Source organism: Melospiza georgiana, chromosome 23, assembly GCF_028018845.1.
Source record: "Melospiza georgiana isolate bMelGeo1 chromosome 23, bMelGeo1.pri, whole genome shotgun sequence".
Classification (NCBI taxonomy): Eukaryota; Metazoa; Chordata; class Aves; order Passeriformes; family Passerellidae; genus Melospiza; species Melospiza georgiana.
Window position 1 is genome coordinate 5287842 of NC_080452.1, and position 22660 is coordinate 5310501.

A 22660-nucleotide genomic window follows, 5' to 3' on the forward strand; every position below is an offset into this window, starting at 1 on the left:
TCCTGCTGGACGGACCTGGGCAGAAGAAAGAATTTTATAGATAAGATACAATAAACAACCTTGAGACCAAGAAATGAAGAGCCCTGACTCTTTCTTCAAGTGCTGGGCTGAGAAAAGAGACTTTCCAACTTTTCTTGGGGTCACTGTGACCAGCAAGAGATCCCGACAGGGCCAGACCTGCCCAGACCCCTCCTTGCACACACACTGTTCCAGATTGCAATGAAAGATGTTTTCCGTTGCCATCTGTATGGCAGATTATCTTTGTCAAGTGGGCAGTTTGCCTTATCTCTCTCTGAGTGACCACAATCACTCCTCCCTGGGAGGGGACATCTGCTGATAACAGCTATTGAATGTCCCTGCATGGCTGATAAGAACTACAGCATCCCATTGGGAGATGTGAGCCCAGAGGGAGGAGCCAAGCATTCCTACCCAGATATAATCCAGAGGTTTTGAGACACCAGCACGGCTTTCTGCACTGGATTGCCCAGAGGAACAGAGGCAGAGACTGCACCTTTCTCCAGGATCCCTGCTCCAGCAGAACCAGCCCTGACACTGCAGGAGGGCTGAGCCACAATTCCAATGGGACTGCTGCCAGCACCCTGACCCACAGGGTGTCAGGTTGGGTTCTGACTCTGGCAGTGTTGTTCTAGTGTACTGCATTGTTTATTTTATCCTTTTTTTCCCTTTCCCTATTAAAGAACTGTTATTTCCTGCTCCCATATTTTTGCCTGAGAGCCCCTTAATTTAAAATTTATAGCAATTCAGAGGGGTGGGGAGGGTTTCCATTCTCCATTTCAGGGGAGGCTTCTGCCTTCCTTAGCAGACTCCTGTCTTTCCAAACCAAGACACACACACAAGTGGCTGGTGCATCCTCTTCCCTGTGCAGGTCTGCCCCTCATCCCCTCCTGGCAGCAGGAACACCAATGCCCACAGATCTCTGACTTTCCTCCTGAGCAGTGACCTGGAGGGGCGTTTCTTGTGCCCTAAATGCAAACCAGAGCTTTTAAAGGCAGCACTGGATTTTAGCAGCCAAGGATTTGTTGCCTGTGTGTGGGTCCCCACACCTAGCTGCCAGGGCCAGACCTCCTCTGAAAATGAGCCTGCAGATGCCAAGGCATCAAAGATGATAAATAACTCACTGAAAGACATGAAACAAGAACAGAAATTCTGAGTGGGAATGAGCTGTCAGCTTTTCACCACCCTAATAATCATTAATTCATCAGCACAGTCTACTGTGGATATTTAGGTTGGATATTTAGGCTGAGTGTTCCATGCACTGAGGATATTTAGGCTGGATATTTAAGATATTTAGGTCAGATATTTAGGATATTTAGGTCAAGCGCTGTTTGTGCAGAGAACATTTATGTTTTTAGGGCAGTCAAACTGAAAGAAAGCTGTGGTGTAAAGTAAGAAAGCTGTGGTGTCAAAGTACCTTCTAGTCCTGAATAACTGGACAGTTCAGTACATGTTGGTGACTCATGGGATGGAATCATGGCAGGAGGATTAATGACAGGGCCTGGTGTCCCTGAGAAGCTGCTCCCCTGAGGGAGGTCCCTGCTGGATGAACACAGTATGAGAGTGCACTGTCACCATTGTCCTGCCCGGCAGGATCACACAGCACACAGAACTGCTCTCTGCTCTCCATGACCCCAGTCTGCCTGGAATTTCCCAGGCAATGGCTCTCTGGAAACTCCCTTTTTTATTCTCCCTTAGGAAAAACAGTCATTTCCCACCCTCTGGATGTTATCACCAATCTGAGCCAGTGCTGCCCTAACCAGCAGCTGAAGAGACCTTTCAGGCACACTTGTACAATATAAAATATTATATTTAATAAATACAATATTAAATAAATATTATTAAATGTTATATGAAATAAATATTAAATATATTTATATTAAATAATATAAAGGAAGTGGCGGAAGGAAGGAAAGGAAGGAAAGGAAGGAAAGGAAGGAAGGAAGGAAGGAAGGAAGGAAGGAAGGAAGGAAGGAAGGAAGGAAGGAAGGAAGGAAGGAAGGAAGGAAGGAAGGAAGGAAGGAAGGAAGGAAGGAAGGAAGGAAGGAAGGAAGGAAGGAAGGAAGGAAGGAAGGAAGGAAGGAAGGAAGGAAGGAAGGAAGGAAGGAAGGAAGGCACTCTCCCATGGACTCTCATTCTCTTTTCCTAATGCTCTCAATGGTTTTATCACCATCAGCCATCCTTGCTGCCAGTTTCTTCAAAGTGAAATGGGATAACCTTCCAGACTGGGGGATCACAGAAATGCCTGTGGATGTGGTCCCCATTTGATGAAACTGAGCTGCTAAATTAACAGGACTGACTAAAGATACCATTCTTTGTTAGCAGTGGAAAACCTGTTTTTTCATAAGCAGCTTTAAAGGTACCCTACAAGAAAATATGTAGGATCCTATTCACTGTCAAATAAGACTCTGAACTCATGACTGTTGGATCCATGTGTGTGTCCCATGGGGAACTCAGACCTCAGCCTGAGTGTTTGCTAACCCCAACTCTGGACCTCACACTGAGTAGGCACCACTGGAACTGTTTCCAAATCAGTTTCATTTTTGCACTGTCTGCACATGGTAATGAGTCACAAATTAAGGTCCTACAAATTACAGCATCTGGTTTAGTTCCTGTTCTGAGGCTGGACATCTGCTCAGCTCCTGAGACAACACACACAGCCCTTGGCAGCCTCAGCTTTCCCTCTCCCTGCCAACTACACTGCCTAATATTCTCTGCTTGCCAGCCTTGCCTTCCTCAAATGCTGCTTGGTGTAAAATCCTTGGAGATCTCGGAGTGTGAGGCTGAGGTGACATCCAGGGAGCTGCTGGCATTCCTGCAGGGACACGTGCAGTCCTTTTTCTCCTCCAGCCCCTTCCCCTCAGGAGGGATGCTGACATCTCTCACCTGTACTGCTCGTTGGCTTTCAGCTTCCCATTGCAGGTGGCCCTGGAGTGGCCACACTCCTCTGTCCCCATGGGCACCCTCCAGGTGTTGGGGGAGCTCCTCTGATGGAAGGGGTTGGGAAGGAGCACTGCCAGGTAGGAGTCCTCTGTGCCATAGTAGTGATCGTACCACGTGCTGGACATGATCTCCTGGGTGGGCCTCAGCACTGCAGGGGAATGTGCAAGGTGACAGTGACCAAAGGGACATCCAGGGCTCCTGCTGCCCTCCAGGGAGCCAGCACAGCCTGGGACATGCAGGGACACTTACGTGACTCGTTGGTGGTGGCAATGACACCGTAGTACTCGATCTGGCCGTTCTCCTCGCTGAACAGCTCGGGGGAGATGATCACTGTGGAGCTGGCCTCCACTGGGAACACCTCTGCACGCAGGGGAGGGGGCAGAGCTGCAAGAACAACCAGCAGGCACAGAGAGTCAGGGTGTCCCTGCTCCCAGACCCCCTGCTCAGCCTGAGATGGTCCCAGCACACAGCCAGAGCCCCGAGCCACCGCAGGGCAGTGCAGCCCCATGGGGCTCCCAGGCACCCCAAAGAGCCCCAGCTCTGACCACCAACACCACGTGCTTCCTCCTGGGGTGTTTCCCCATGGAAGGATGTCACAGACATCTTTAATGAAAAATCCTTTCCTTAAGATTTTTCCCTCCTGAGAAGCTGAGAGCCCTCAGGAACAAAATGTGAACAATGATTATCTGCTGCTGTGGAATGCAACAGGTGCATCTGTGATTGGTCTCATGTGGTTGTTTGTAATTAATGGCCAATCACAGTCAGCTGGCTCAGACTCTCTGAGCCACAAGCCTTTGTTATCATTCTTTCTTTTTCTGTTCTTAGGCAGGGATGGGGATCAGCCCTGGTCTGTCATGTACACATTGTGGGGTGCCAAGGAGTCTGCCAAGACAAGGAAGGGAGAATGAAATCTGCCTGTACATTCTCTTTCTATTCTTCTTTCTATTCATCCTTCTGATGAAATCCTTTCTTCTATTCTTTTAGTATAGTTTTAATATAATATATGTCATAAAATAATAAATCAAGCCTTCTGAAACATGGAGTCAGATCCTCATCTCTTCCCTCATCCTCAGACCCCTGTGAACAGTTACAGAAAGAAGGGACTCACGCTCCACTGCTGTGCTGCAGAGCAGAGCCACAGCCTGGCTCCTCAAGGTGTTCATGCCCACGGTGCTCACAAGGATTTGGTAGGAGGAGTTTGGCTCCAGCCCCTCCAGACTGGCCTCGCTTGAAGGGATGCTCATAGTAAGCCTGGAGGTGGGGGGTCCTTCAGAAAGTCTCTCTGTCACCACCTCATAAGCCTCCACATCTCCAGGAGAGCTCGTCCAGTTCAAGTAAAGGCTCCTTGACTCTGGTAGGCACAGCACATCCTTCACTGGATCTGGCTCTGCAAAGGAGAAAGGGACTGCACTCAGTGGATCAGAGAAATCCCAACCTCTGCCCTGCCAGCAGCTGCTCCCCAGGCCAGTGAGATGAGCAGAGCTGCACACCTGCAGCCTGGGAGCCTGCTGTGCCATGGGCCACAGGACAGTGGGAATGGGCAGGGCCTGAGCTCACATCTGACAGGAGACATCGACCAGTGGAGATCTGCAAAGCCTGCTCTGCCACAGGGAGCCAGGAGATCTCTGTGGTGGGGCTAGCTCAGGGAGCCAATGGCTGCCAGAGGGTCACCCTGCTGGCTTTCCCCATCTCCCACCACAACACCTCCCATGCCTCTGTTCACACTCCAGACCTGAGGCCCCCCAGTGTTTCCCCCTCTCCCATGCTGCCCCCTCCCTCCCCATGGCACTCTGTACCCACCCACGGGCACTGCCAGGGGCTTGGTGCTGCTCCAGTAGGGCCCAGCCACGCAGCTCAAGGACACAGAGTAGTTCCTGCCTGGGATCAGCCCCTGCAGGAGGTGCTGGCCTTGTCCCCTGGCCAGGGAGTGCCTCCAGGGCAGGGAGCTGTTCCGGGGGTCCCGCAGCCACAGCTGGCACTCGTCCTGCTGGCCAGGGACACTGCCCCAGGAGATGAGCATGGAGCTGTTCCCTTCAGCCACCGCCGAGAGATTCTGGGGAACTGAGGGGGCTGCAACAAAAACAACACCAGGAGCAGTTACTGGTTTGCATGTGCTCTCTTCTGTTCTCCAGAGGCACCAGGAGGACATGGGGGACACAATGAGACTCCACATGTTCAGTGATAACATTGCCAGAAATGACCTTTAAATGGCAGCTGAAGGACACACAGAGTGAGGAGTGTGAGGAGATGCATTCTTCTTCCTGCTAATTAGCAAGTCTCATTAGAAACCTGCCCGAAGGGCTCTGCACATGACTCCCTGCACCCTGCCCGGGGATGGCTGAGCGTGGGAGCAGGCACTGCTGGATTCCCCAAGCAAAGTATGGGGACTGTGGGGACGAGCACATGAAAAGGCTTATTGTGCTTATCTGCATTTCCACATTCCATAAAAAGAAAAAAAAAGCCCATCCTCCCCTTATACCCCATGCCAGCAATTCTCTGAGTGCCTGGAAAAAATGCAGCAGGAATGGTGGGGTGTCCCCCCTAGCTGTGAGGCCTCATGGCCCCCAGGCTGTGGGTGTGTGGGTGTCATCTACCAGAGCAGCAGTGCTGTGCTCTTGTTCAGTGCCTGGAGCAGCCAGTGGGGCCATGGGTCACGAGTTGCCTCCTGAAACAGCACTGGTGGCTGCCAGGCCCTGCCACAGGCAGCAGGATTGCCCTGCCCCACTCTCCTGCCCACCAAGGCTTGCCCAGCCCATGATCCCATTGGTACCTCCCACCCCATCTCATCCCATCCCAGGAAATATCCAAGGTCAGCTTAGGCAGGGCTCTGAGCAGCCTGATCCAGCTGAAGATGTCCCTGTCACTAGCAGGAGGGTTGGACTAGATGGCCTTTAAAAGGTCCCTTCCATTTCCAACCCAAACCATTCTCTGACCCCACAGCTCCCTGGCTGAGTCCTTGCCCTTCCCACTGTGAGCCCACCCAGCTGGGAAGGCTGAGCCTCAAGCAGGATGCAGAATGTCCAGCTCTGACACTTACTTGTCCAGTCACTGATGTTCCCTGCCGAGGCTGCGTAGGGCCCTGCCACAGACACCACCTCCAGCAGGTATTTGTGTCCTGGAGCCAGGCCAGAGAAGGTGAATTTGCTGGTGCCTTTCCCAACAGAGACATTGGCTGCCACAGTGCCTGAGCCTGAGTGGTACAGGAGGAGCCTGTAACCCTCCTGTCCCTGGGGCTCAGCTCTCCAGGACGCGCTCAGCCTGTTGGGGTAGCCCTGGTTGGTCATGTACACATTGCGGGGTGCCACGGGGTCTGCAAGACAGGATGGGACAAATGTCAGCAAAGGGACCCAGGACACTGCCTGGGGCTCCTGGCAGTGCCACCAGAGTGGTGCACCACACTTATTTCTGTAAGAAAATTAACTATGTATTTTGCAGTTTAGATAAATTACTTCTAACAAGATTTAGATGCACCACACTTCTCTAAGAAAATTAACTATGTATTTTACAGTTTAACTACTTCTAGCAAGATTTAGGATGCACCACACTTACTTCTCTAAGAAAATTAACTATGTGTTTTACAGTCTAGATAAATAACTTCTAACAAGATTTAGGATGCACCACACTTACGTCTCTAAGAAAATTAACTATGTATTTTACAGTTTAGATAAATAACTTTTAACAAGATTTAGGATGCACCACACTTACTTCTCTAAGAAAATTAACTATGTATTTTACAGTACAGATAAATAACTTTTAACAAGATTTAATGCACCACACTTACTTCTCTAAGAAAATTAACTATGTATTTTACAGTACAGATAAATTACTTTTAACAAGATCTAGGATAATTTATGTTAAACAGCACTCAAACTTAGAATGACTAAATTTTAATCACAAAAAATAATAAACTTAATTTTTATACAATAGTAAAGTGATAAAATGTAACTCAAGAGTACTTAAAGTACTAGTACTTTAGTACTTAAAGTATTTAAGTACTAAGTACTTAAATATAGTGAAACTTTACTTAATCTTATTAACATTCAACTTACTGAATGGTTATTTTTTATCAACTTATTGAAAGGTTATTATTTATAAATGTTTAACTTATTTTTATATTATTAACACAAAAGGTATTAAAATATAGATAAAATTATATATATATTAGAAGATCTTTATATTAAACAGCACTTAAACTTACAATGAGTAAACTTCAACCACAAAGAATAATAAACTTAATTTTAATAGAATATTAAAGTGATAAAATGTAACTCAAGAGTACCTAAACTTAAATATAGTGAAAGTTAATATTATTAACACTCAACTTATTAGAGGTTATTCTTTATAACTGTTTTAACTTATTTTTATAGTATTAACACAAAATGTACTAAAATTTAGATAAAATAAATAAAATATATATATTAGATTTTTATATTAAACAGCACTTAAACTCACAATGAGTAAGCTCTAACCACAAAGAATAATAAAATTAATTTTAATAGAACAGTAAAGTGATAAAATGTAACTCAAGAGTACTTAAATGTAGTGAAACCTAATCTTATTAACATTCAACTTATTAAAGGTTATTATTTATAAATGTTTTAATTATTTTTATATTATTAACTCCAAAGGTATTAAAATCTAGATAAAATAAATAAAATCTATATATATTAGAAGATCGTTTAGATGATGGACAGCGCCCTTGGCCTCCACTGTGTGGCTCCACCCAGCAGCCAGAGGCAGCTCAAAGTTCTCTGTGCTTGTCTGAGCAGAGACAGCCCTGTCCCCAGGGAGGGGTGAGGAGGGGACACAAAGCCAGCCTGGGGACAGGGGAAGGTGAACTCCCCACTGCTGCTCCCTCCTGCCCTCACCCAGGCTGGTGGAGCTGATCACAGAATCACAGAATAATGGGGTTGGAAGAGACCTCTAAAATCATCAAGTCCAACCTATGCCCTGACACCTCAACTAGACTGAAGCACCAAGTGCCATGTCCAGCCTTTTTTTAAACACATCCAGAGATTGTGATTCCACCACCTCCCTGGAAAGAGCATTAAAGTACTTTATTATTGTTTTGGTGAAATTTTTTTACCTAATATCCAACCTATATTTCCCTGACGTAGCTTCAGACTGTGTCCTCTGGTTCTGTCAGTGCTGCCCTGTGGAAGAGCCCAAGCCCACCTGTCTGCAATCTCCCTTCAGGAACTTGTAGAGAGCAATAAGGTCACCTCTGAGCCTCCTCTTCTCCAGGAGAAGAGCCTCCTCTTCTCCAGCTCCTTAAAACATTCCTCACAGGGCTTGTGTTCCAAACCCCTCACCAGCCTTGTTGCCCTCCTCTGGATGTGCTCCAGCATCTCAATGTCCTTCCTAAGCTGAGGGCCCAGAGCTGGACACAGCACTCAAGGTGCAGCCTCAGCAGTGCTCAGTACAGGGGCAGAATGAGCTCCCTGCTCCTGCTGGCCACACCATTCCTGATCCAGGCCAGGATGCCATTGGCCTTCTTGGCCACCAGGGCACTCTGCTGGCTCATGGTCAGCCAGCTGTCCCCAGCACCCCCAGGGCCCTTTCTGCCTGGGCACTGTCCAGCCACACTGTCCCCAGCTTGGAATGTTGTAGGGGATTTTTTTGACCAAAATGTGGAACTCAGCACTTAGACTTATTAAACTTCATCCTGTTGGACTCTGCCCATCCATCCAACCAATCTAAATCTCTCTGCAGAGCCCTCCTTCCTTCCAATAGATCAACACAAGCTTCCAGCTTAGTGTCCTCTGCAAATTTACTAACTAAGGACTCAATGCCCTCATCCATGTCATCTATAAAAATATTAAATAGAACTGTCTCCAGCATAGACCCCGGAGGGACACCACTGGTGCCTGGCCCCGTGTGGCCGCAGCACTGCTCACCATCACTCTCAGGGCCAGCCATGTGGAGATGGTGAGAGTGGGCAGAGTCCTGCTCACTGCCATTGCCTGGGCTCTGCTGTGAAGGTCAGCAGGGCCATGGTCTGGGCCATGAGCTTTCCTGACTGCCCAGCAAGGCACACATCTGCTGGAACCCTGGATGCTGAGAATTTCAGACTTTCTGTGCTGAAAGGCACAGACCCACAAGAGAACACTGCATTTAACCTGAGGCCGTGGAGAAGCTTCCAAAACTGATTGATAGAACTGGGATTGTGGGTGTGGAGTTGGTTAGAAGTGTGTAATATCACAGGGTGGAGAACTTACAGTTGGGAGTTTTAGAATATAGAAATAAATATGAACCAAGATGGAGGTTTTAGGAGAGAGAAAGGTTGTTTTTCTTTACCTTCTTCTTCCTTCTTCTCCATGGGTTTGGGTGGTATTTTGTGATTGGACAGAAAAGTCCACACTGTGGGCTTCCAGGGATCAGTTATTGAGTTAAAAGGCAAAATAATTGAGGTGTCATTTCTTAATTGGATAGTTTAGCCTTAAAAGACCTTGTAACAAGAGATAGTTAGCCATTTTGTGCCTTGCGAATGAAAGACTGCAGAATTCAGTTTTGAGGCTGTAACACTGAGAAGAAACAATAAACACCTGAGTCTGAACATGATCTGTCATCTCAAGTGCCTTCAATTCCTGACAGAGGCAGAAAAAACAAGTAGAGAACCCACACACATCCCCTCAGAGTAGGTACTCACACGTCCAGTTGCTGACGTTCCCTGCAGGTGCCCTGAAGGTGCCAGCCACAGATGCCACCTCCAGCAGGTATTTGCTGCCTGGTGCCAGCCCCGTGAAGGTGAAGTTGTGGCTGTCCCTGCCCAGCAAGGCTGTGGCTGCCACAGTGCCCAGGGGGGCCCGGTACAGGGTCAGGCTGTATCCATCCCTGCCCCCAGCTGGGGCCCCCCAGGCCACGCTCAGCCTGTCGGGGTGCCCCGGGCTCAGCAGGCGCACGGCGGCCGGGGGCAGCGGGGCTGGGGAGGAAACACAGGTCAGTGCCACAGCTGGGCACAGGGACAGCCTCCATGGGGAGGAAACACAGGCAGTGCCACAGCTGGGCACAGGGACAGGCTCCATGGGGAGGAAACACAGGGCACTGCCACAGCTGGGCACAGGGACAGGCTCCATGGGGAGGAAACACAGGTCAGTGCCACAGCCACAGCTGGGCTCAGCAGAAGGAGATGCCCCATGCCTGTGCCATAAAGTCCCCCCTGCCCCAGAGCAGGCTGTGCCCCCAGCAAGGCAGTGCTACCCAGACAGCTCAGTGCCTCTTGGAGACAGAGTGCCTGGATACCCAGGCTGCTCGTAGCCACTGCTGCCCTAAGCAAGCTCAGTGGATTTCAGCTCTTCAGTGATTATCAGCTCTCTTGGGATTCCAGCTCTTGCTTGCTCAGGCACCAGTGGGCTCGGGGGAGAAGCAGCAAGAGAGAGGAGAAGGAGAGGTCCTGGTGGTTCCACAGTGATGGTTTTATTGAGGCGTCTGTGAAGGGTTCCAGCAGGGGCTCTTCTGCTGAATGCCCTAAACCAGCCCCTTTTTATAGGGTACAGAGGGATCCAAACTTGTCCAATGGTGGGGGTTAGGGGAAAGTGACCTATGGGGTTGCAGAGATAAGCTGGGCTCCGAGGGGCAGAAGACAGGAGCTTATTTTGCTGTCTCATCATGACTCAGCAATTCCTACTGTTAAGTCTCAGCCCTCCAAGGGGTCTTAGACAATTCTATGGGGTCTGCAGTGCCAGGCCTGTGCTGCACAACCTGGGGAGCCAGCACACCTCATGTTAGGGACAGGACACCCAGCAGCAGGACACAGAGATCTGATGGTCATCGTGCAGCAGGACAGGTGCTCCCCGAGGGAGGATCCCCTCTGACAAACGCCTCCTCATCCTCACTTCTCTCTTTTCCACTCCCATCTCACCTTTAATGACGCTCACCCTTACTCGTCCCTCTCATGCCAAGCCCTCCTCATCCAGGTCACAATCATTCCCACAGCCCAGTGGGAACACCTGCACCCTGCCATGAGCACAGGGGTGTGCCCACACCCAGCTGCTGGGCAGGTCCAGCCCTGGCACAGCCTCTGTTCTCTGACCAACCCTAGAACCTTTCTGGGTGGGGAGAAGTGCTGGATTAGCCCATCTGCAGAGCAAAGACCTGTTCTCCTGGGAGGACTCTGGAGAATTGTTTCTTGTACTACACCAATTCATTTCATGAACCTTTATGGTAAGCTGGTTTCTGCCTGTGGGAAAGGACTCAGTGAGCCTCCTGTACACAGGTACAGTACAGGTGCCCTGTACACATCTGTGCTTCTGTACACAGGGAGATGGGTCAGCACAGGCAGGGAATGTCCCAGCACAGGCAGGGAATGCCCCAGCACAGGCAGGGAATGTCCCAGCACAGGCAGGGAATGTCCCAGCACAGGCAGGGAATGTTTCAGCACAGGCAGGGAATGTCCCAGCACAGGCAGGGAATGTCCCAACACAGGCAGGGAATGCCCCAGCACAGGCAGGGAATGTCCCAGCACAGGCAGGGAATGTCTCAGCACAGGCAGGGAATGTTCCAGCACAGGCAGGGAATGTCCCAGCACAGGCAGGGAATGTCCCACCACAGGCACATCTGGGCAGCCCTGTTTTATGGCAGTCCCAGAGCCTGCAATGCCCCCATGGCGTTCAGCAGCCCAAGATAGGAAATGCCCAGTGATGGTGACTGGACCTTAGAAGCCCCCTTTTCTGCCTCCAGACCCCTGCTTATCTCTCTGTAACTCTATAGGTCACTTTCCTTTAACCCTTACTATTGGACAATTTCCAAAACCCCTGTATCCTATAAAAACCCCTACTTTTGCCCAGTTTGGCAGAAAAGCTGTCCCTGGGAACCTTCACAGAAGATTCAATAAAGACACTCCTGTGGAACCTCACACAGCCTTCTCCTCTCTCCCTGTGTCTGCCCAAGGCACCCAGCAAACTGAGAGCTGAAATCCCAAATGAGCTGATAATCACTAGAGCTGATATCACCCAAGCTTGCTAAGGGGGTCTGGGAGCTGTTTGAGAACTGGGACAGGCTGTGCAGAGCAGGGCTGGGCTATCCAGACCCCATTGGGAACTGGGACAGGCTGTGCTGAGCAGGGCTGGGCTATCCAGACCCATTGGGAACTGGGACAGGCTGTGCTGAGCAGGGCTGGGCTATCCAGACCCATTGCTGCCCCCCAGAGATACCCCAAAACCCAGCAGAGGCTGCATTACTGTTTGATCAGCATGGCCCTGTGCAAGCCTACAGCTGTACATGGCAGTGCCATGCAGCCAGCAGTGTGCCCCTGCACTAACTGCTGAGTGTTGCATAGGTGTGTGCACATCTCCAAAGCCACCAGGTCCCCCATGAACCCCCCAACCCTCCCCAGGACAGCCCAGTGTGTGACATTTCCCACCCCTCTGCAGAGGACACTGCTTCAGGTTACTTACATGTCCAGGCACTGATTTTGGGCGCTGCTGCCTGGTACTGGCCAGCTGTGGCAGTGACTTCCAGCGAGTACTGGTGTCCTGGTGCCAGCCCCGTGAAGGTGAAGTTGTGGCTGTCCCTGCCCAGCAAGGCTGTGGCTGCCACAGTGCCCAGGGGGGCCCGGTACAGGGTCAGGCTGTATCCATCCCTGCCCCCAGCTGGGGCCCCCCAGGCCACGCTCAGCCTGTCGGGGTGCCCCGGGCTCAGCAGGCGCACAGCGGCCGGGGGCAGCGGGGCTGGGGAGGAAACACAGGTCAGTGCCACAGCTGGGCACAGGGACAGCCTCCATGGGCAGGAAACACAGGGCACTGCCACAGCTGGGCACAGGGACAGGCTCCATGGGGAGGAAACACAGGGCACTGCCACAGCTGGGCACAGGGACAGGCTCCATGGGGAGGAAACACAGGTCAGTGCCACAGCTGGGCACAGGGACAGGCTCCATGGGGAGGAAACACAGGGCACTGCCACAGCCACAGCTGGGCACAGGGACAGGCTCCATGGGGAGGAACACAGGGCACTGCCACAGCCACAGCTGGGCTCAGCACAAGGAGATGCCCCACGTCTGTGCTGCAGGAGCTGGGCAGCAGCAGGGCTGCTGTGGCTCTGTGGCAGCTGTTTCCTGCCTGGCTGCTGGCTCAGACTGTGGGTGCCTCTCAGGGACAGGGTGTGGCACAGGGCCAGGCACAGACTCCTTGTGCTGCATCCAGCAGAGAACAAGCACTGGGTACTTGTGTGGGTGGCAAATCAAGCAGGACAGCTGCACCAGTGTGGTGCCTGGCTGAAGTGGGAAGGGAACAGAAGAACACAGCAAGGAGAGCATCACACTCACGTGTGCAGTGGGTGAGGTTGGGGGTGCTGGCGTGGAAGGGCCCAGCTGTGGCCCTCACTGCCACGCTGTAGCGGGTGCCAGGGCTCAGTTTCCTCAGGATGTGGCTCCTGGCATGGCCACCCAGCAGTGTGTGCCCCACAGGAGTGCCAGATGCTGTCTCATGGGCATTCACCACAAAGCCTTCTGCCCCTCGGCCCAGCACTGCCCAGGTCACCACCAGGGCTGAGGCTGAGGGGCTGCTCAGGGTCAGGTTCACAGGGGCCAGGGGATCTGCAAAGCAACAGGGAAACAGACAGTGAGCCCTCCTGCTCAGTGCTGAGAGCTGTGCCCAGGGCTCCTCCAGGCAGGCTGGAGCAGAGCTCCTCTGGAGAGCAGCCTGGGCACAAAGGACCAGGCAGGGCACATGGTTTTGGGAGTATCATCCCTGGGGTGTGCTGCTGGATGTGGCAGGGGAGATAACCAGAGCCTCTGGGGTGGACTGGGGACTGGCTCTGTGTCCAGGATGGAGTGAGGGCAGTGAGCAGAAGGGTGGGACCATCACACAGAAGCTGTGGGCACGGCTTGGGATGGGGAAGGTGGCAGTGGGGCTGTGGAAGGATCAGGTAGAGGCTCACAGTGGGGTGCCCAACCCAGGCAGTCAGACTCACATGTCCATTGGGTGACATTGATGGAAGAGGCTTCTAAGGAGCCTCTCACAGCAGTGACCTGCACAGCAAACTTGCTGCCTGCTTCCAGCTGAGTCCAGCTGGTGTTCAGGGCATCTGGACTCAAGGTCTGGACCTGAATCTTGCTCTGGGTGCTGAGGCTGTACAGAGTAACATGGTAGTGGTCCCTCCTGCCTGGGGGCTCGTTCCAGGATGTGTAAAGCTCTGAGGAGCTGCCTGGGTTGGTAAGGCTCAGATTTGTTGGTGCATCAGGAACTGTGAGGAAAAACAAGACACACCAGTCAGAGAGGAAAAGAAAAATTCTGAACATGCAGCCATCTTCATACACAGAGACTGTGAGAGGCAGGAAGTGACCACAGGCCAGCTTCACCAGAAACCAGGCCAGGGTGCTCTCCTTCTCCTTCTCCTTCTCCTTCTCCTTCTCCTTCTCCTTCTCCTTCTCCTTCTCCTTCTCCTTCTCCTTCTCCTTCTCCTTCTCCTTCTCCTTCTCCTTCTCCTTCTCCTTCTCCTTCTCCTCCTGCTCCTCCTCCTCCTCCTCCTCCCCTCCCCTCCCCAGGTGCCAACACTGATGCCACCACCCGTGGGTGCCAGCTGCTGACCTGTGCAGCCGGTGACATTCTCGGGGAGGGAGCGGTAGGGCCCAGCCACTGCCCAGATCCTCACAAGGTAGCATGTCCCTGCTTCCAGCTGTGCCACAGTGACATTGGTGCTGTCCTTCCCTGCTTCCAGGTTCCTTGGCCGTGCAGAGGAGCCCTCCTGGAGCAGGCTGAGCAGGTATCCATCCCTGTGGCCAGCAGCAGCCTCCCAGTGCACAGCCAGAGCCTGGGCTGTGCTGGCAGGGCTGGCAGACAGGGCACGAGGAGCCAGGGGGACTGTGGGAGAGAAACAGCATCACTGGGGCACACCTGGGCCGGGCAGCACTGATCTAGTGAGGGATGGAGCTGGCAGCTGCAGGGCTGGGGCATGCACACAGTGGGTGGAGCAGGGAGCTGGGCTGTACCGGTGTAGCCGATGGCAGTCTGAGAGGAGATGCGGTGAGGCCCGGCCTGGGAAATGATCTCCACGCGGTACCTGGAGCCTGGCACCAGCCCCTGCAGGGCCAGCTGGGTCACTCCCCGGGGCACTGACACATTCCTGACGATGGACAGCGACTCGGCCACTGAGAGCTGCACCAAGTGATCTCTGCCACCTCCGGACTCCACCCAGCTCACGCGCAGCTCCTGGGGCTCCTGGCCAGGCTGCACACTGACGTTGGCCAGGGACAGGGGATCTGCAGGGAACAGAGCATGGGCACCCATGAGGTGGTGCAGGTGTCACAGACATCTTTTCATTAAAATCCTTTCGTTAGGATTTTTCCTGCTGAAGCTGAGAAGCTTCAGCAACAAAGTGTAAACAATGGTTATCTGCTGCTGTGGAATGTAACAGGTGCATCTGTGATTGGTCTCCTGTGGATATTTGGATTTACTGAACACTCACAGCAGAGCTGCTCTCGCTTTCTGCCAGGACACAGAACTTTGTTATTCATTCTTTTCTATTCTTAGCTTAGCTAGCTTCTGAGAACTTTCCTTTTATTTCTTTTTAGTATAGTCATAATGTAATATATGTCATAAAATAATAAATCAAGCCTTCTGAACATGAGGTCAACATTCTCACCTCTCTCTTCATCCTGCAGCCCTTGTGACCACTGTGACAGTGAAGGAGCCAGGGCACAGCCTGCACCTCTGCACAGGGCTGAAGGAGAAGTGGGGACACCTGCTCACTACATCTCCTGTGTTCCTGGGGGACATGCAAGCTGCCTGTGCATGTCCCCAGGGTGCTGCTGGCAGGCAGGTGCTGAGAGCACCCAGCTCCCAGTGGGCTGCTCTGCTCCACAGACAGGCAGCAGCAAGCCCACACAGGTCTCTATGCTTCCTCTCTCACATCCCTCTCCCACCAGTCCCTGGCTGGCCTTCAGATCACCAGAAGGTTCAACTTGACTGGGGAAAAGGATCTTTTGGGTCCCAGCACACAGCACCTAACCTATGACACATGCTCTGTCTTCCAGGACAGGGAGCATGCAGGTCTCACTGGAGCCCTCCCTCCACCCAGACAATTTTGTGTCACTGCTAGTCTTACAGGCACTGCCAGGATGTCCCATCCCTGCAAGAGACTTGGAATATTTCTGACTCACATGTCCACTCAGTGGCAAAGTGTGATGAGGATCTGTATGGGCCAGCGAGGACAGTCACCTTCAGGAAGTACTGAGTGCCAGGGGACAGCCCCAGGAACGTGAAGTTGTGGGTGTTTGGCCCCACTGAGGTGTTCCTCTGTGCTGCATGGCTCTTGCTGTAGAGCTGGAGGTGGAACTGGTCCACATCCCCAGCAGCCTTGTCCCAGAAGGCCGAGAGCCCCATCGGGCGCCGGGTGTTGGTCAGCGTCACTCCAGATGGAGCCAGGGGGTCTGAGAGAGAGGAGAGAGACAGGCAGTGAGGGCAGACAGCCAGGCAGTGAGGGGAGACAGCCAGGCAGTGAGAGGAGGCTGTGCTGGGCACCCTCCCCTGTCTGTGCCTGCTGGGGTTAGGTCAGGAGTCAGCACAGCAAACCCAGAGCAGCCAGAGCTCCTGCTCCACAGCAGACATGGGAGTGGGCCCCCATCTTCCCCTGGGTGACATTTAGGAATGTTTTCTGTTCCTCCTGCACTGCAGACCCTTTTACTTCCACCATGGCTCCAGCTGACCACCCATTCTGTCTCTCTGTGCACCCCTGTCTCTGGTTCCCCACCTCCCCACACATGGGCCACTCTGACAGAGCATTCTGCTCTCAGGGGCAGGGGTGGTTGTGACCTGCAGCAGGGTGAGGTAGCACTGTCAGACTCACATGTCCAGTCAGTGGCTGATCTCACAGGAGATCTGTAAGGCCCAGCCATAGCAGCCATCTCCAGCGTGTACTGCCGCCCAGGGACCAGGTTCTCCAAGGTGACATTGGTCCAGTCACTCCCCACAGTCACATTCCTGACCTGCTCCCGGGACTTGGTTTCCCAGAGGGTGCCTGTGTAGCCAGTGCTGCCAGAGGAAGCTGCTCTCCAGGAGGCCTGCAGAGAGGTGCTGTGGCCCCCATTGCTGAGGGTCAGCTGCTCTGGGGGCAAAGGGTCTGGGAAAGGAAAGGTCTAGAATCACCTGGCAGAAATACAGCTCCAAATGTGCTGGGGCAGGAATCCCTTCCCTAGATAAACCTGCACCCAGGTGCCTGGACCACCCCTGCTGACACCCACACGCCAGTGTGGCAGAGACTGGGACAGCACAGCTCAAACTGGCAGAGAAAAAATTGTTCTGGTGCTGGAGGGGGTGGTGGGTGGTGGAGGGGGTGGCTGAAGGCAGTGACAGCCTGAGTGCTGGGATTCATGAACTTAGAGGGTTTTGAGAAAATGGTTAAAAAGGGCAGGCTTCAGGTAGAAGTTTTGTTAGCATTGCACATACAGCAAAAAAGTTTTCTAAGCAGTAGAGCAGACGTGACAAATAACAATAGCTGCTCCGTCCTGTTCGTAACTATACATAGTAGCCACAGCACCTGAGCAGTGCCACAGGAGGGTGGCTGAGGAGAAGGAGGAGAAGGGCACTGGGCTCAGCTGCCCCTTGTGCCTGGTGACTGGGGAACAGCAGGGTCACACACATCAGCAGCACCTCTGCCTCCTGCTGAGCCTTGTGCCCAGTTATTGCATTCAGCTGTGGAAGATGCGTGCTGTCAGCGCCCCGAGGTGTGACATCAGGGGAAGGGATTCCTCTTATTTCCTAGTACTAAAAACTAAAGAATCAATCATCATCATTCCACAATCACCCCAAAACAATACAGAACTAATCCTAAAACCAGGGAAGGAAGGGGCTTCCTTTTCTTCCCCCCCCACCCCCCCAAAAACCCAAACAAAAATATAAATCATGATCACAAATCATCAATTAATCATCCACTAAACTTCAACATTCTTGTACCTTACAAAAAAGCACAACCCTGAAGATGTTAAGATGGCAGCCACACACACCCAAGGACAAAAGACTCAGTCCCACCATCTGGGGCTGTGGCACTCACATGTCCAGTTGGAGATGCACTGGGGTGAGGATGTGTAGGGCCCAGCCACAGTGCTGACCTCAAAGCTGTACAGGCTCCCAGGGTGCAGGCCCTCGTAGGTGAAGCTCCTGGCACCCCTGGGCAAGGAGCTGTTGTGCACAGGGTGCTCTGCAAGGCTGAGGAGCAGCAGGTAACCCTCTCCTGAGGCCTCCTCCCAGCTGGCCAGCAGCCTGTGGGGGCTGCCCTGGCTGGACAGGCTCACAGCAGAGGGTGCTCGTGGTTCTGCAGGGGACAAGGACAGCACAACATGGGGCAGTGCATTAGGCATGGCTTTCACAAGATATTTTCTGCTTTTCAAATTGGTCTAAGTGACCCTAGAGCAGAGGGGTTGGACTAGATGATCTCCAGAGGTCCCTTCCCACCCTAGCAGTGCTGTGATTCTGTGACACTGCAGTTGTCTCCACCCCACACAGGGGCAGAAGGGGCTGCAAGGAGAGCTCTGGGAGACCCTCAGCATCACAGGTTGGTGGGTATCTCCCCACAATTGTCCCTGCCCAGAGTGGCAGCACTGGGACAGCACCAGCTGTGGCTCCACAGGTCACCCACGAGAGACTGAGCACAGGGAGATGTCCCTTCTAGGGGCTGGTGGTGCTTCCCTGCCCATCCAGATGTGCTGAGGGGAAGGCAGGAGCTGCCTGCAACCTGCCAGAGTGCAGAAGGCACCAAGCAGGACCTGGTCTTGCTCTGTGCCTGGCACAAACCTGCCCAGGACTCTGAGCCCACCCTCACCAGGAGCTGTGGGGAGGCAGAATTTCCTGCTCTTGACACCAGGTGTCCCAGGTGCCCTGTCCCTGTGCCTGCCTCACCCCCAGCCCCCTCCAGGCAGCAGGAACAGCCCCAGGGGTCACACATGGCTTTCTGCTCACCTGTCCAGGCTGCTGAGCTCTGAGCTGATGCCCTGTAGGGCCCTGCCACCGCCACCACCTGCACAGAGTACTGCTGGCCAGGGCTCAGCCCGTGGAAGGTGACGTGGTCGTTGTCCCCACCCACGGAGATGTTCCTGCTTGGAGCACTGTCCTGTCCCTCCTGCAGGGTCACCAGGTAGAAGTCCCTGTGTCCCCCTGGGACACTCCAGCGAGCCTCTAAGGAGTTCTGCTCCTCTGCACTGCTCAGGGTCACATTGTCAGGACTCAGGGGGTCTGGAAGGGAACAGGGTTGTGTGAGTCAGGGTTATGGGGCACTCTGTACCCCTTACACTGCTGAGCCTCATTCCTGCAGGGTTACATCCAGCCTGAGACATCCTTTTGGACTGAGCCATCTGCACTCCCCAGCACAAGCATTCCTGGACTAACAGAGTCCAGACAAAGCTGGCAGCCTTGCTGGGAAATTCCTGAAAGTCTCCTTGCACTCCATTCACATCCCACCATGAGCTTGCTGATATTCCCAGGAACTGGCCTGGACCAAGCTCCTGGCCCGACGCCCCTGGCTCGTGTGTCTGGCATGGGGGAATTCTGTTCAGTGGAGCAGGTCAGAGCTGCAGACAGCAACAGCAGGGATCAGCCTCACTCCAGAGCAGAAAGAAACCAGCTGGAGCTCTGGAGGCCTTCCAGAATCCCATCTGCACGGAGCAGGGAGCAAGCTCAGCCTCCCAGGCTGGCAGGTGGAGCAGGAAGGAGCTGGGGATTTGACAACTGGTGGCACCCAGCCCCTCCCAGCACACACATGAGCAGCGTTTGGCCAGTGCCAGGACAGGTCACTGGCCACAGCAGCTCTGAGTCTGCAGGCTTGGCACCTCAAACCTGTGAGGGCCAATGCTGTTCAGTGTGAATCTGCTCTGCCCTCTTCATTTTCATCCTAGTTTTCCTGGAAACATCTGGGAGAGCCAGTTCAGCACTGGAACCTTTTACTGGGCTATGGATGTGGTGTCACCAGCAAAGTTCCCCTCTTTCAGGGCCCTCATCAGGCTGAGGCCAGAGCAGAGAGTGGCTGGGGGAAGGTGCAATAGTGGGTTCTGCCAGGGCTGCCCTCACTGTTTTAACCTGGATTCCTTGGCTGTATTTGCACAGCACTCATCATGTTGGGAACATCCACCAGGATGAGGTGATCAGCTGCTACCACAACATATCCTTGACAACAATCAAAGAACACCAAAAATCCATTCCATAGAACCACACAACTGTGGAATGGTTTGGATTGGAAAGGACCCTGAAGCTCATTCATTCCCACCCCCTGCCATGGACAGGGGCACCTTCCACTATCCCAGTCTTCCAGCCCTGTCCAGTCTGGCCTTGGACACTCCCAGGGATGGGGCAGCCACAGCTGCTCTGGGCATGCTGTGCCAGGGCCTCAGCACCCTCACAGGGAAGAATTTCTTCCTAATATCTGGTTTAAATCTCTCCTATTTTGGTTTAAAACCATCCACCCCTTGTCCTATCACTGCCCATATAAAGTCTTTCTTGTTCTTGCATAAGCCCCTCCCAGAGGCCTCCAGTTCAAACCAGCTCAGCTGCTGCCCCTTTGCCCCATTTTTTCTGCTGCCCTTGTACAGCCATGAGAGCCAACCCCCTGAGGCAGTGAGCACCAGTGGGATCTGCTGCCCTTCCATCCTCCTCCTGGGGAGAGCCCAGAGGCTGCTCCCACTGCATGCCAGGGAGAAGCAGGCCAGCACAGGGATCCACCTGCTGAAGGGATCCACTGGCCCCACCACAGCAGTGCCCCACAGCTGGGTCCTGGAGCAGCTTTTAGCCAAGCAAAACCACCCTGTGCACCCAAGGATTTTTGTATTCAGAGGCTGGAGCAGAGGCAGGGAGCAAGCTGGGGTCACCAGGCTGATACTCACACGTCCAGGCAGTGGCATTGGGCCCCAGGGCAGTGTAGGGCCCAGCTGTGGCACTGAGCCCCAGCCAGTAGTGGGTGCCAGGGTGCAGATGCTGGAAGGTGTAGCTGCTGAGGCCCCTCCTGGCTGACAGGCTCATGCTGACCTTCTGGGTGAGGAGGTTGTGGAGCTCCAGGTGGAGCCAGGCAGACCCTGCAGCCCCTGCCCAGGAGGCCACGAGGCTGGTGCAGGAAGCTGGGCTGAGCCTCAGCTGGGTGGGGACGGAGGGAGCTGAGGGGAAGAGAGGACACAGCAAGGGTCAGCACTGGGGATGGTGGTGCCTGCAGCCTCCTCTCTCCCTCTGTGCCCTCAGCTGCTCCCTATGGCCTGGCTGAAGGTCTGGTAGGGGTCTGCTGAGGGATGTCTCTCCTGTGCCCCCTCCCACACAGGCTGGAGGTCCCTCCACATTGCCATGCTCTTTCAGGCTGCAGGGGTGGCAGACTGGGCACTGCAGCACTCCCACAGCTCTCGGCAGCGAGGAGATCCAGGATCCCCACACTGCCCTCTCTGCTGGGAACAGGCAAATCCAAGCCCTGGGTGCAAAGTTTTCCCCTTTGGCCCAGGCACTCAGCTAACAGTGGGGATGTGAAACACTCCAGCCATTCCCCACTATTCAAGCTCCCCATCCCAAGCCTGGAGACCTCCTCCCCTTGCCAGCCTGCCACGTGTGCTGCATCCTTCCTATCACCCCTCCCTCCCCAGGCACCCATCACTCCTACCTGTCCACTGGTGGGCACTGGTGCTGGCCTGGAGGGTCCCAGCCAGGGTGCTGACCTTCAGGGCATACTCAGTGCCCGCCTGGAGCCCCTCAAAGAGGAAGGTGGAGGTGCTGGGCAGGAGGGACACGTTCCTCAGCAGGCTCTGGGAGTGGCTGTGCCACAGTGCCAGGCTGTAGCCGTCCCTGTGCCCGTGCCCGTGTGCCCAGGCTGCACGCAGAGAGGAGGAGCTGCTGCTGCTCAGAGTCAGGTTCAGGACAGCTGAGGGACCTGCGTGGGACATGGACAGACACTGCTGCTGCTTCTGCCACAGCCTGAGCTGTCAAACAGCTCAAAGGCTGGTGGAGCTTGCCTTTGCCTGGCAGCTTCACAGGATCCTGGGAGGGACCCTAAAGCTCATCCAGTCCCACCCCCTCATCAGGCAGTGCTCAGTGTGAATCTGCTCTGCCCTCTTCATCTCCCTCCTGGTTTTCCTGGAAACATCTGGGAGAACAAGTTCAGGACTAGAACCCTTTCCTGGGCCATGGACATGGTGACACCTGCAAAGTCCTCCTCCTTCAGGGCCCTCATCAGGCTGAGGACAGAGCAGAGAGTGGCTGGGGAATGCTGCAATAGTGGGTTCTGCCAGGGCTGCCCTCACTGTTTTAACCTGGATTTCCTGGCTGTATTTGCACAGCACCCATCATGTTGGGAACATCCACCAGGATGAGGTGATCAGGTGCTACCACAACATATCCTTGACAACAATCAAAGAACACCAAAAATCCATTTCAAAGTACCACAGAACTGTGGAATGGTTTGGATTGGAAAGGACCTTGAAGCTCATTCATTCCCCCTTCCACTATTCCAGCCCTGTCCAACCTGGCCTTGGGACACTCCCAGGGATGGGGCAGCCACAGCTTCTCCGGGTTAACCTGTGCCAGGGCTTTACCACCCTCACAGGGAAGAATGTCTTCCTAAGATGTGATCTAAACTTCTCCTCTGCCAGTTTAAAACTCCTGCCACCATCTGCCCATGTAAAAAGCCCCTATTTCTCCATTTTCACATCCCCTCTAGGCACTAAAAGGCATTTTAAGGTCACCTGGGAGCTTTCTCCTCTCCAGGCTGAACAACCCCAGCTCTCAGCCTGTCTCCAGAGCAGAGGGGC

The 22660-nt window shown here is 53.5% G+C and overlaps 1 protein-coding gene across 1 annotated transcript in view; it reads right to left on the reverse strand.

The window, feature by feature from the left end:
- Positions 1-22660, reverse strand: part of LOC131093014 (receptor-type tyrosine-protein phosphatase V-like) — a gene marked incomplete at its 5' end in the record, with an annotated part of 49799 nt that overhangs the window by 22335 nt on the left and 4804 nt on the right. Inside the window, 17 exons of the mRNA XM_058040014.1 lie at positions 2902-3106; positions 3208-3342; positions 4067-4345; positions 4759-5028; positions 5996-6268; positions 9608-9880; positions 12354-12626; positions 13220-13489; positions 13867-14139; positions 14484-14756; positions 14885-15154; positions 16055-16324; positions 16741-17013; positions 17944-18204; positions 18849-19121; positions 20762-21028; positions 21517-21783. Coding sequence (XP_057895997.1) covers positions 2902-3106; positions 3208-3342; positions 4067-4345; positions 4759-5028; positions 5996-6268; positions 9608-9880; positions 12354-12626; positions 13220-13489; positions 13867-14139; positions 14484-14756; positions 14885-15154; positions 16055-16324; positions 16741-17013; positions 17944-18204; positions 18849-19121; positions 20762-21028; positions 21517-21783 — 4405 coding nt within the window. The remainder of the gene's footprint in view (positions 1-2901; positions 3107-3207; positions 3343-4066; positions 4346-4758; positions 5029-5995; positions 6269-9607; positions 9881-12353; positions 12627-13219; positions 13490-13866; positions 14140-14483; positions 14757-14884; positions 15155-16054; positions 16325-16740; positions 17014-17943; positions 18205-18848; positions 19122-20761; positions 21029-21516; positions 21784-22660) is intronic.